Source organism: Pipra filicauda, unplaced genomic scaffold (genome assembly GCF_003945595.2).
Source record: "Pipra filicauda isolate LSUMZ 115617 unplaced genomic scaffold, ASM394559v2 scaffold1023_size37163_pilon, whole genome shotgun sequence".
In the NCBI taxonomy this organism is placed as follows: Eukaryota; Metazoa; Chordata; class Aves; order Passeriformes; family Pipridae; genus Pipra; species Pipra filicauda.
The window spans coordinates 24,038-37,166 of record NW_024103456.1 but is presented as its reverse complement, the minus strand read 5'-3'; the positions used below and the strand labels follow the sequence as shown (position 1 = coordinate 37,166).

At 48.7% G+C, this 13,129-nt stretch overlaps 1 protein-coding gene across 2 annotated transcripts; it reads left to right on the top strand.

Annotated features, from left to right (window-relative positions):
• Window positions 1-922: 922 nt before the first annotated feature.
• LOC113997522 (kunitz-type serine protease inhibitor bitisilin-1-like) lies at window positions 923-13,129 on the top strand. 2 transcript variants are annotated; one of them, XM_027739443.2, is made up of 7 exons: window positions 923-997; window positions 2,417-2,470; window positions 4,598-4,646; window positions 7,316-7,354; window positions 9,066-9,137; window positions 10,316-10,486; window positions 12,840-13,129. In XM_027739443.2, the coding sequence occupies exons 1-7, from the start codon at window positions 974-976 to the stop codon at window positions 12,851-12,853; spliced, it is 423 nt and encodes a 140-aa protein (XP_027595244.1). In that variant the 5' UTR covers window positions 923-973; the 3' UTR covers window positions 12,854-13,129. The 2 variants fall into 2 exon arrangements, with proteins under 2 accessions (XP_027595244.1, XP_039245635.1); XM_039389701.1 differs by lacking the exon at window positions 7,316-7,354.

Genomic DNA, 13,129 nt, shown 5'->3' with positions numbered 1-13,129 from the left:
CCCAAAACATACAAAAAAAACCCACAAGAAATTAAAAAAAATAAAAAATAAAAATAAAAATAAAAATAAAAATAAAAATAAAAATAAAAATAAAAATAAAAAATAAAATAAAAATAAAAAATAAAAATAAAAATACAAATAAAAATAAAAATAAAAATAAAAAATAAAAATAAAAATAAAATAAAAATATAAAAATAAAAAATAAAAATTTAAAATTTGAAATAAAAAATAAAAATAAAAATAAAAAATAAAAATAATAAATTAAAAATAAATAAATAAAAAAAAAACCCCAAACCTAGAATTCCCCGGCTGGGAAGTCCAGCCGAGGGAGTGGGAAGGGATTGGCTCCGTCTGCCGAGGCTCCGGGGCTGAAATTTGGGAAAAGAACCTTCTTTTCCCACCGGATCCATCCTTCCTGCCCAGGGAACACCTCCCATCCCATCCCAACTGTCCGTGAATCCCTTGGGATCCCGAGGGCTCTGAGGATCTTCTCAGGGAATCTTCTCATGGAATCTTCCGGCCCTGACGCCTTCGGCCTTCCCGGGGCACGGATTCCGAGGGAATCCAACCCGGCCTTGGACACTTCCCAGGATCCAGGGGCAGCCACAGCTTCTCTGGGAATTCCGTTCCAGCCCCTCCCCACCCTCCCGACCAGGAATTCCTTCCCAATATCCCACCTAACCCCGCCCTCTGGAAGTTTGAAGCCTCTTCCCTCTTTGTCCTGTCACTCCCAAGCTCTTCCAAATATTCCCTTTCCATCTTTTTTTTTTTTGGCTCCCTTCGGGTCCTGGAAGGCCCCCCAAAAACTGGGTTTCCTTTCCAGGCTGAACATTCCGTGGGATTGAAGGGGAAAATCCCACTTGGAGCTGTGGGAGAAATGTCTGGAAGGTGCTGACTGAGCTCTCCTTTCCCTCTCCAGGGGCCTCCAGGGAAAAGAGGGAAAAGCCGGATCGGCCTCAGGGGACCCCCGGGAATGGACGGACCCAAAGGAGCCAGGGTGAGTTTGGGATGATCCCAAAGGAGCCAGGGTGAGTGTGGGATGATCCCAAAGGAGCCAGGGTGAGTTTGGGATGATCCCAAAGGAGCCAGGGTGAGTTTGGGATGATCCCAAAGGAACCAGGGTGAGTTTGGGATGATCCCAAAGGAGCCAGAGTTGGGATGGGATGATCCCAAAGGAGCCAGGGTGAGTGTGGGATGATCCCAAAGGAGCCAGGGTGAGTTTGGGATGATCCCAAAGGAGCCAGGGTGAGTTTGGGATGATCCCAAAGGAGCCAGGGTGAGTGTGGGATGATCCCAAAGGAGCCAGGGTGAGTTTGGGATGATCCCAAAGGAACCAGGGTGAGTGTGGGATGATCCCAAAGGAACCAGGGTGAGTGTGGGATGATCCCAAAGGAGCCAGGGTGAGTGTGGGATGATCCCAAAGGAGCCAGGTCAGGATGGGATGATCCCAAAGGAGCCAGGGTAGGGATGGGATGATCCCAAAGGAGCCAGAGTGAGTGTGGGATGATCCCAAAAGGAGGTAGGGTCAGTTTGGGATGATCCCAAAGGAACCAGGGCCAGGATGGGATGATCCCAAATACCAGACATTGGATATGGGAATTCACTTCTCCAGCTGGGACAATCCTGGGATTCCTGGGGGCTTCCAGATTTTTTAAATCCGATTTCTTTGGGAAAACCCCATATTTTGGGGCAGCACATCCTTGCTGTCTTTCCCACGGAAAACCAGGAAAAAAGCCCCAATATTCCACCTTTTCATGCCCATCAGGGGACACAAACAAGAGCCTCACCCCACAATCCCAAATCCCAGCTCCTGCCAACCATTTCCCGGGATTTTTAGGATCAGGAAGCGGCTCTGCTTTGCCTCCATGTGCTGCTGGAACTTAATGCGATTTTCCCCCTCATGTTCCAGCCCTTGGATTGAGAAAAATGACCCTCCCTGCCCCTAATTCGGGTCATTCTTCTTGTTCTCCGTGTCCTTTAATATTTTTAAGCGGGTTTTTTTAACCCACAAATCCGGTTTTCGGGGACATTTTTCAAGGAATTTAATCCCTTGCTGACAAACTTCCCCCCCCCCCCGGGGGTTTGCTCCCGGTTTTCCACACCCTCTCCCCGCCCCCACCCGAGCGCTTTTAACCCCTTAAAAACCCGAAAATAAATAAATAAAACCCGGCCGTTAAAAATCTTTATTTTTTTTGGAGTCGAGCAGAGCAAAAAAAATCTTCCCCCCCCACCAAAAGAAATCCAGGAGCTCTGATCCACGCTTTTATTCTTATTTTCTTGCACAGATATCCCTAAAATTCATGGGAAAATAAGAGTGTTTTTCCGCTCATCTTCTGGAAATGAGGTGAATTTTATTCTCGAGAGCATTTAAGGCTCGATCTGCCTTTTGTAATGACTTTAAGTGGTTTTTTAACAGGGTGAAAATGGCCCGGCGGGACCCAAAGGAGAAAAGGGAGACCCTGGGCTGACTGTGAGTGATTTCATCGTGTTGGGAAGAGGGGAAAATAGAACAAACTAGAATAGAAAATCCCTGTTGCAGATCCCTGAAAATTTAGGTCTCCATCCTGTCGCAAATTGGGGTTTGTACCACTTAATTTATACTTTAATTTTTCCAGATCAGGGGAAAATCCCTGTTGCAGATCCCTGAAAATTTAAGTCTCCATCCTGTTGCAAACTGGGGTTTGTGCCATTTAATTTATCCTTTAATTTTTCCAGAGTGTTTAGGATTAATTTGAGCAGCTCCTGCTTGATCCAACATTTGGGAAAAGCAGGAGACAGGAATGTGCCAGCAGGGAAAAGCTGCTTTTCCAGGCTTATAAATCCTGAAGAAAAAAGAGTGGTTGACCCACATGGATCAGGAAAAAATCCCTGTTGCAGATCCCTCAAAATTTGGGTCTTTATCGTGTCACAAATTGGATTTTGTGCTACTTGATTTATCCTTTAATTTTTCCAGAGGGTTTAGGATTAATTTGAGCAGCTCCTGCTTGGCCCCAGGGCTGATCCAACACCAGGGAAAAGCAGGAGACAGGAATGGGCCCCATTTTCCAAGGCATCTGGGAGCAATCCTGAAGGAAAAGGAGTGGTTGGCCCACGTGGATCAGGGGAAAATCCCTGTTGCAGATTCCTCAAAATTTAGGTCTCCATCCTGTTGCAAATCGGATTTTGTGCCACTTAATTGATGCTTTAATTTTTCCAGATTAGGGGAAAATCCCTGTTGCAGATCCCTGAAAATTTAAGTCTCCATCCTGTTGCAAACTGGGGTTTGTGCCATTTAATTTATCCTTTAATTTTTCCAGAGGGTTTAGGATTAATTTTAGCAACTCCTGCTTGATCCAACACCAGGGAAAAGCAGGAGACAGGAATGGGCCCCATTTTCCAAGCCCTCTGGGAGCAATCCTGAAGGAAAAGGAGTGATTGATCCACGTGGATCAGGGGAAAATCCCTGTTGCAGATCCCTTAAAATTTGGATCTTGATCCTGTTACAAATTGAGTTTTGTGCCATTTAATTGATGCTTTAATTTTTCCAGATCAGGGGAAAATCCCTGTTGCAGATCCCTCAAAATTTGGGTCTTTATCCTGTCACAAATTGGGTTTTTTGCCATTTAATTTATCCTTTAATTTTTCCAGAGTGTTTAGGATTAATTTGAGCAGCTCCTGCTTGATCCAACACCAGGGAAAAGCAGGAGACAGGAATGTGCCAGCAGGGAAAAGCTGCTTTTCCAGGCTTATAAATCCTGAAGGAAAAAATCCACGTGGATCAGGGGAAAATCCCTGATGGATCTCCTTTAAAATTTAGGTCTCCATCCTGTTGCCTAAATGGATTTTGTGGCATTTGATTTATTCTTTATACTTAGGTGGATCAACCACTCCTTTTCCTTCAGGATTTATAAGCCTGGAAAAGCAGCTTTTCCCTGCTGGCACATTCCTGTCTCCTGCTTTTCCCTGGTGTTGGATCAAGCAGGAGCTGCTCAAATTAATCCTAAACACTCTGGAAAAATTAAAGTATAAATTAAATGGCAAAAAACCCAATTTGTGACAGGATGGAGACCCAAATTTTAAGGGATCTGCAACAGGGATTTTCCCCTGATCTGGAAAAATTAAAGCATCAATTAAGTGACACAAAATCCAATTTGTGACAGGATGGAGACCTAAATTTTAAGGGATCTGCAACAGGGATTTTCCCCTGATCCACGTGGGCCAACCACTCCTTTTCCTTCAGGATTGCTCCCAGATACCTTGGAAAATGGGGCCCATTCCTGTCTCCTGCTTTGCCCTGGTGTTGGATCAGCCCTGGGGCCAAGCAGGAGCTGCTCAAATTAATCCTAAACCCTCTGGAAAAATTAAAGTATAAATCAAGTGGCACAAAACCCAATTTGCGACAGATTCAAGACCCAAATTTTCGGGGATCAGTGGAAAATCCCCGTTGCAGATCCCTCAAAATTTAGGTCTTTATCCCGTTGCAAATCGGGTTCTGTACCATTTAATTGATAATTTAAATTTTCCAGAGTAAAATCCACTGGGGGAATGAGCAGAGGGATTTGCTGCCAGGCTGGAAAAATCCCGGTTTCAATCCCTTTTTTTCCCCTCCTTGGCACAGGAGGAAGAGGTGAAGGAGCTGGTGAGGAGCGAGCTGAGGTGCTCCGGGGGTGAGTTGGCAGCTGCCAGCGGCTAAATTGGAGCAATTTGGGAGCTGGCACAAGGCTCAGCCATGGAAATGTCACCCCATTAACAGCCCGGGGGAGCTTTGTCACCTCTCCCCGCTCAGAAATGAGGCCAAAATGTCTTTTCATCCCGCTGAAACTCGGATTTTTTCCCCCTTAAATCCCCTTTCTTCTCTTTTCTTTCCCTGCTTTGATCCCTGTTTTCTCCCTGCTCAGAAATCAGGGTGGAATTCTGAGCCACAACATCTTTTCATCCCACTGAAACTCTCATTTTTTTCCCCTTAAATCCCCTCTCTTCCCATTTCTTTCCCTGTTTTTTTGTGGCAAATCCTTCCTCCCTGCTCATTCCATTCCTCCCTCATTCCATTCCTCCCTCATTCCATTCCCCTGTTCATTATGGAAATTTTGGAGCTGCATTTTCCCTCCTAACCCCCTTTAATTCCTGTTTTAATCCCTCTTTTCCCTCTGCTCAGAAATGGGAATGGAATTCTGGACCAAAATGTCTCTTCATCCCACTGAAACTCTGATTTTTTCCCCCTTAAATCCCCTCTCTTCCCATTTCTTTCCCTGTTTTTTATGGCAAATCCTTCCTCCCTGCTCATCCCATTCCTCCCTCATTCCATTCATCCCTCATTCCATCCATCCCTCATTCCATTCCTCCCTCATTCCATTCCTCCCTCATTCCATTCATCCCTCATTCCCTTTATCCCTGATTACTGAAAGTTTGGAGCTGCATTTCCCTCCTAACACCCTTTAATTCCCATTTTAATCCCTATTTTCCCTCCGCTCAGAAATGAGGGTGGAATTCTGAGCCACAACATCTTTTCATCCCATTGAAACTCTGATTTTTCCCCTTAAATCCCCTCTCTTCCCATTTCTTTCCCTGTTTTTTTGTGGTCATTCCATTCATCCCTCATTCCATTCATCTCTGATTACTGAAATTTTGGAGCTGCATTTTCCCTCCTAACCCCCTTTAATTCCTGCTTTAATCCCTGTTTTCCCTCTGCTCAGAAATGACAATGGAATTCTGAGCCACAATGACTTTTCATCCCACTGAAACTCTGATTTTTCCCCTTAAATCCCCTCTCTTCCCATTTCATTCCCTGTTTTTTATGGCAAATCCTTCCTCCCTGCTCATCCCATTCCTCCCTCATTCCATTCATCCCTCATTCCATTCATCCCTGATTACTGAAATTTTGGAGCTGCATTTTCCCTCCTAACCCCCTTTAATCCCTGTTTTAATCCCTCTTTTCCCTCTGCTCAGAAATGAGGGTGGAATTCTGAGCCAAAATGTCTTTTCATCCCACTCAATCTCTGATTTTTTCCCCCTTAAATCCCCTCTCTTCCCATTTCTTTCCCTGTTTTTTGTGGCAAATCCTTCCTCCCTGCTCATCCCATTCCTCCCTCATTCCATTCATCCCTCAATCCATTCATCCCTCATTCCATCCATCCCTCATTCCATCCATCCCTCATTCCCTTTATCCCTGATTACTGAAATTTTGGAGCTGCATTTTCCCTCCTAACCCCCTTTAATTCCTTTTTAATCCCTCTTTTCCCTCTGCTCAGAAATGAGGGTGGAATTCTGAGCCAAAATGTCTCTTCATCCCACTGAAACTCTGATTTTTTCCCCTTTAAAGCCCCTCTCTTCCCATTTCTTTCCCTGTTTTTTTGTGGCAAATCCTTCCTCCCTGCTCATCCCATTCCTCCCTCATTCCATTCATTCCTCATTCCATTCATTCCTCATTCCATTCATCCCTCATTCCATCCATCCCTCATTCCATTCCCCTGTTCATTATGGAAAATTTGGAGCTACATTTTCCCTCCTAACCCCCTTTAATTCCCATTTTAATCCCTGTTTTCTCCCTGCTCAGAAATGAGGGTGGAATTCTGAACCACAATGACTTTTCATCCCACTGAAACTCTCATTTTTCCCCTTAAATCCCCTCTCTTCCCATTTCTTTCCCTGTTTTTTTGTGGCAAATCCTTTCTCCTTGATCATTCCATTCCTCCCTCATTCCATTCATCCCTCATCCCATTCATCCCTCATCCCATTAATCCCTCATTCCATTCATCCCTCATTCTCTTTATCCCTGATTACTGAAAGTTTGGAGCTGCATTTTCCCTCCTAACCCCCTTTAATTCCTGTTTTAATCCCTCTTTTCCCTCTGCTCAGAAATGGGGGTGGAATTCTGAGCCAAAATGTTTTTTCATCCCACTGAAACTCTGATTTTTTCCCCCTTAAATCCCCTCTCTTCCCATTTCTTTCCCTGTTTTTTATGGCAAATCCTTCCTCGCTGCTCATTCCATTCATCCCTCATTCCATTCATCCCTCATTCCATCCATCCCTCATTCCCTTTATCCCTGATTACTGAAAGTTTGGAGCTGCATTTCCCTCCTAACACCCTTTAATTCCCATTTTAATCCCTGTTTTCCCTCTGCTCAGAAATCAGGGTGGAATTCTGGGCCACAATGTCTGGAATCCCACTCCTGGAGATGTCAGGAAGCATTTGGATGCTTGGAAGGGGGGGAATAAAGGCTGGAAAACAGGCCCTGAAAGCATTTGCTGCCTGGAAAAATCCGGATTTTGTTGGAAAATCTTATTTATACCCGGAAAAAATGGAGCAAACTCGGCCCTGCCTTTGGTGTCTTTGCAGATTGTGGAGGGGAGTCGGGAATGGTGCTCCTGGAAAAGGGTAAGGATGCTGAAATCCAGGGAATGCCCAGGGATTCACCCAATGGGACCCTGGGTCACCCAATGGGATCTTGGGTCACCCAATGGGATCTTGGATCACCCAGTGGGATCCTGGATTACCAAATGGGATCTTGGATCACCCAAATGGGATCCAGGATCATCCAATGGGATCCTGGATCGCTCAGTGGGATCTTGGATCACCCAGTGGGATTCTGGATCACCAAATGGATCCTTGATCACCCAGTGGGATCCTGGATCACCCAGTGGGATCCTGGATCACCAAATGGAACTTGGGTCACCCAATGGGATCCTGGATCACCCAATGGGATTCTCGGTCACCAAATGGGATCCTGGATCACCAACTGTGCCCCTGGATCACCCAATGGGATCTTGGATCACCCAATGGGATGCTGGGTCACCAAATGGGATCTTGGATCACCAACTGTGCCCCTGGATCACTCAGTGGGATCCAGGATCGTCCAATGGGATTCTGGATCGCTAAATGGGATCCTGGATCACCAAATGGATCTTGGATCACCTAGTGGGATCCTGGATCACCCAGTGGGATCCTGGATCACCAACTGTGGTCCTGGATCACCCAATGGGATCCTGGATCACCAAATGGGTTCCTGGATCACCCAATGGGATCTTGGATCACCAATTGTGAGCTTGGGTCACCCAATGGGATCCTGGATCACCAACTGTGCCCCTGGATCACCCAATGGGATCCAGGATCATCCAATGGGATTCTGGATCACTCAGTGGGATCCTGGATCACCCAATGGGATTCTGGATCACTAAATGGGATCCTGGATCACCAAATGGATCTTGGATCACCTAGTGGGATCCTGGATCACCAACTGTGCCCCTGGGTCATCCAATGGGATCCTGGGTTACCAAATGGGATCCTGGATCACCCAATGGGATCTTGGATCACCAAATGTGCCCCTGGATCACCCAATGGGACCTTGGATCACCCAATGGAATTCTGGATCACCCAATGGGATTCTGGATCAAATTCCAGCCTCAAACCCTGAAGGGTTTTGGAGCTGAGGAGTGGAAATCCAGAGGGATGCAAAGATTTGGACACGGCCCAGAGGGTCCCATCCTCCATGGGACAACATTCCAGCCCTTGGGAAGGGTTGCAGCAGCTCCAGTGGCAAAACAGGGGGTTCTTAAAAGTCTCCTGCCCAGTTTGGGAACGCTGAGCTCAGCTTTCCCTGGTTTGGGGTGGAAGGATTCCCCTCATCCACAATATCCCACCTTCTCCTCCCTGTGACAATTCCCAGGGCAAGGAACGGCCTCTCCTGGGAATTGTTGGACATCCAAGGTTTGAATTCCCTTCCTGCCAGGGCAGGATTTGGGTTCTGGGGGCCGTTCCCACCCCATTAAATCCCGCCCCATAAATCCCCGTGGCTCCCTTATCGCCGCCAGATTACAATCGCTCCCGGGTTTTCCAAAGGCTCCCGGGTTTTCCAAAGGCTCTCGGGTTTTCCAAAGGCTCCGGAGCTTTCCAAAGGCTCTGGAGCTTTCCAAAGCTCCAGCCCTGACATTTCTCTCCCCGCAAACAGTCGCTCCCATTTTTCCCCGGAGCTGTTTAACCCCATTAAAGGGGTTTTATTGTTCCGCTCCTCGTTAAGAGGGACTCGTTATCCCGGGAGTTAATTAGTTTGTGAGCCCTCATTAAGAGTCATTTCCATTTGCTCCCGCAGAGGCGACTCCAGAGGAGGCAACAAATCCCCGGGAGTGGGAGCAGAGCCAAGGAATCCGCAGAGAATTCCCAGGTGAGGCAAAGTGACATTTAGGGAATCCAATTCCCACCTGGGAAGGGTTTTTTTTGGGATGGAGGGACGTGGGGCTGAGCCAGCCGAGCTTAAAGCTGGGTTTAGGACTCGGCTTAAAGCAGGAAGGATTCCCCTCATCCCACAATATCCCACCTTCTCCCCCACTTGGCCATTTTCCCTGGGCAGGAGAAGAGGATCCATCCCAAAATGTACAACAGGGGAAAAAAACAGGATTCAAAATTCAAGGATTGGTTCAAAATTCCACTCCCGGGTCCTCGAGGCTTTTGGAGGTGTGGAGTGGAAATCCAGAGGGATGCAGAGGTTTGGTTTTCATCCCATCTGGATCCCACCAGGAAAATCCGCAGGGAGAGTCCTCCGGGCACTTCCCCAAATCCAAACATTCCTCCTTCCAGGATTCCAGGATTCATCCCCTCCTTGCAAAGGTCACAGGCACCACAGGGGGGGGTTATTCCCACCGGGAATGTGCTGCTGGATGCCCTCCTTGGTCCTTGCTTCCCCTTTTTCCTCTGCCAACCCCGTTGCTTTGGGATCAGGTGGGGCTGTGGATCCCTAAATGGTGGGTTCCTAAAACAACCCCACACGTTTTTCCTGGGAAAACGGGGTTGGCAGAGCGTGGCCTTTTCCCAATTCCACACATTTTCCCAGGAAAACGGGGCTGGCAGAGCGTGGCCTTTTCCCAACTCCACACATTTTCCTGGGAAAATGAGGCTGGCAGAGTGTGGCCTTTTCCCAATTCCACACATTTTCCCAGGAAAACGGGACTGGCAGAGCTTGGCCTTTTCCCAACTCCACACATTTTCCCGGGAAAACAGGGCTGGCAGAGCGTGGCCTTTTCCCAATTCCACACATTTTCCCGGGAAAACAGGGCTGGCAGAGCGTGTGGCCTTTTCCCAATTCCACACATTTTCCTGGGAAAACAGGGCTGACAGAGAGTGTTACCTTTTCCCAATTCCACACATTTTCACAGGAAAACGGGGCTGGCAGAGCGTGGCCTTTTCCCAATTCCACACGTTTTCCTGGGAAAACAGGGCTGGCAGAGAGTGAGGCCTTTTCCCAGTTCCACACATTTTCCTGGGAAAACAGGGCTGGCAGAGCGCGGGGCCTTTTCCCACCTGGATCCAACACGTGAGTTGGGATTTGGGGATGTCCTCCCGCAGCCTCCTGCCTGCAGCCCATGGATGAGGGATCCTGCCAGGATTATTCCCTGCTCTGGTACTTCCACCCCGAGGCCAAGGCCTGCAGGCCCTTCCTTTTCGGGGGATGCCGAGGGAACGGGAATCGCTTCCAATCCCGGCGGGAATGCGAGCGGCGCTGCGGAGCCTCGGCAGGTAAGGCAGCCCCTGGAGTCCTCCAGATCCAGCCAGGAGGGAGGGAAAAGCAGGGAAACCTGGATCACCAACTGTGACCCTGGATCACCCCATGGATCTTGGATCACCAAATGGGATCCTGGATCACCCAGTGGGATCCTGGATCGCCAAATGGGATCCTGGATCACCCAGTGGGGTTCTGGATCACCCAATGGGATCCTGGATCACCAAATGGATCTTGGAAAACCCCTCCATGGCCATCCCAATCATCCCACCTCTATTGCCTTGCCCTCACTGGGATCAGGAGAAGGCTTGGAATGCTGTCCCTAATTTCCAAGGGTTTGTTCCCTTCCCATTCCCAGCTGGCTTTGACCCCCTTCCAGGAGCTCCTGGATGTCCCCTCCCTTGGGCCACTTCCAGAAAAGCAGGAAAACTCCTCCATGGCCATCCCAACCATCCCACTTCAATTGCCTTCCTCTCACCGGGATCGGGAGAAAGCTTGGAATGCTGTCCCTAATTTCCAAGGGTTTGTTCCCCTCCCATTCCCAGCTGGCTTTGATTCCCTTCCAGGAGCTCCTGGACGTCCCCTGCCTCAGGCCACTTCCAGAAAAGCAGGAAAACCCTCCATGGCCATCCCAACCATGTCATCCCTATTACCTTGCCCTCACCGGGATCGGGAGAAGGCTTGGAGCGGTTGGAGCGGGGTCCTGATTCCCAAGGGTTTGTTCCCCTCCCATTCCCAGCTGGCTTTGATCCCTTTCCAGGAGCTCCTGGATGTCCCCTCCCTCAGGCCACTTCCACTGGTGGCCCTGTGGGTGACGAGGAGGGTCCAATTGGGACGGGTTGTGCTTTCCGAGGGCAGGAATTCCAGGAATTCCTCTGGAATTCTCCATCCAACCGCCTCCTTGGCATCTCCAGCCACCAAGGGCTCCAAACCTACTCCAGACCACCTTGTGAGCAACCTTGGGCTCCCACCTAATCCAAGCTTTCCATGGCAAAAACTTCCCTCCCAGAAGCGCGGCTGGGCTTCCGGTGCCAGATATCCGGGATTTGGGTGGATTTTCCTGGTCTCCAGGGGAAAAGGACCCTGGCAGGGAGTCAGACTCTCCTCTGCCAAGCTTTGCTGGTTAAAACCAGCATTCCTAGAAAGATTTTCCTCCTGGGCCTGGAGACAATTCCTCTGGGAAGCGGAAGCGGGAAAAAATTCATTTGTTTTCCGGAATACATTCCAAAAAAAATCCCCAGGGAGGTTCATCTGCTCTGGGTTTGGAGGCCAATTAATAAAGAGAAATAAATCAGAGATGGAGATCTACAATTCCAGGAATTCCTGAATTTCTACAATTCCAGAAATTCCCGAATTTCTACAATTCCAGAAATTCCCAAAATTCCATTTCGGAGCTTTCCGGGAACTCTTCGGTTGGTTTTTTGGGGCGGGCGCCTCTTAATCCTAAAAATCAACATCCCGGGAATGTTCTCATCCCCCTGGAATCTTCCCGAGGTGCAAAAAGGGGCTCTGGGTGGCCAAACATTCCCGATCCGGAAGGAATAAAGGCAGGGAAAATATTCCAGGAGCTCAGGAGCTTTCTGGGAAGGGCTGTGCCGGTCGGGAATTAGGGATTTGCTGTTCCGGTGACCGGAGGCTTGGGATCCATCCAGCCCAAGGCTTGGGATCATTCCATGGAAACCATTCCCAGTGCTTTCAATCCGGCACCGGGGAAGGAATGAACCTCTTCCTGGGGTTTTATCCCAGGGAATGACACCGGGAGACGCTGTGGGATCAGGAAGCAGCTGGAGGTGCCTCCAGCACTGGGGACGGAGTGGGATTCATCCAATCCCACACGGAATGGGATTCATCCAATCCCACACGGAATGGGATTCATCCAATCCCACATGGAATGGGATTCATCCAATCCCACATGGAATGGGATTCATCCAATCCCACACGGAATGGGATTCATCCAATCCCACACGGAGTGGGATTCATCCAATCCCACACGGAGTGGGATTCATCCAATCCCACACGGAATGGGATTCATCCAATCCCACACGGAATGGGATTCATCCAATCCCACACGGAATGGGATTCATCCAATCCCACACGGAATGGGATTCATCCAATCCCACATGGAGTGGGATTCATCCAATCCCACACGGAGTGGGATTCATCCAATCCCAACAATCCGTGGGGTCGTTTCTCCAAGTGGTGCCGGGATCGGGATCCTCTCATCCATGTTTTCCTTCTGGATGTTGGATGTGCTGGGACACGACCTGGGACAGGGGATCCCGGGGTGTCCTGAGCCACCAGAAGCTTGGGAATTCCAAGAGGGATTGTGACATTCCCTTCCTTTCCTCTTCCCTCTCTTCCCAACACCAGGCAGAGGGAGCTGAGCCGCTGGAATTCCCTGGTTCAAATCCCAGGGAAACGGAGCTGGGAGAAGTTTCTCCGGGACATCTCGGACGAGCAGGACAAACCTTTGGAGGGGAAAAGGCAAGAGGTGTTGGGAAAACGGGAATTCTGAAGAGGAAATCCAGCGGGATGAGGGGAGGGAAACACCCCTGGAAAGGGGGGATGTCCAAAGGCTCCCGACTTCATCCCACGGGATTGGAAGGTGGGAAAAAAAAAACCCTGGAGTGTATTTTTGGAAAATAAAAGTGTGTCAACGC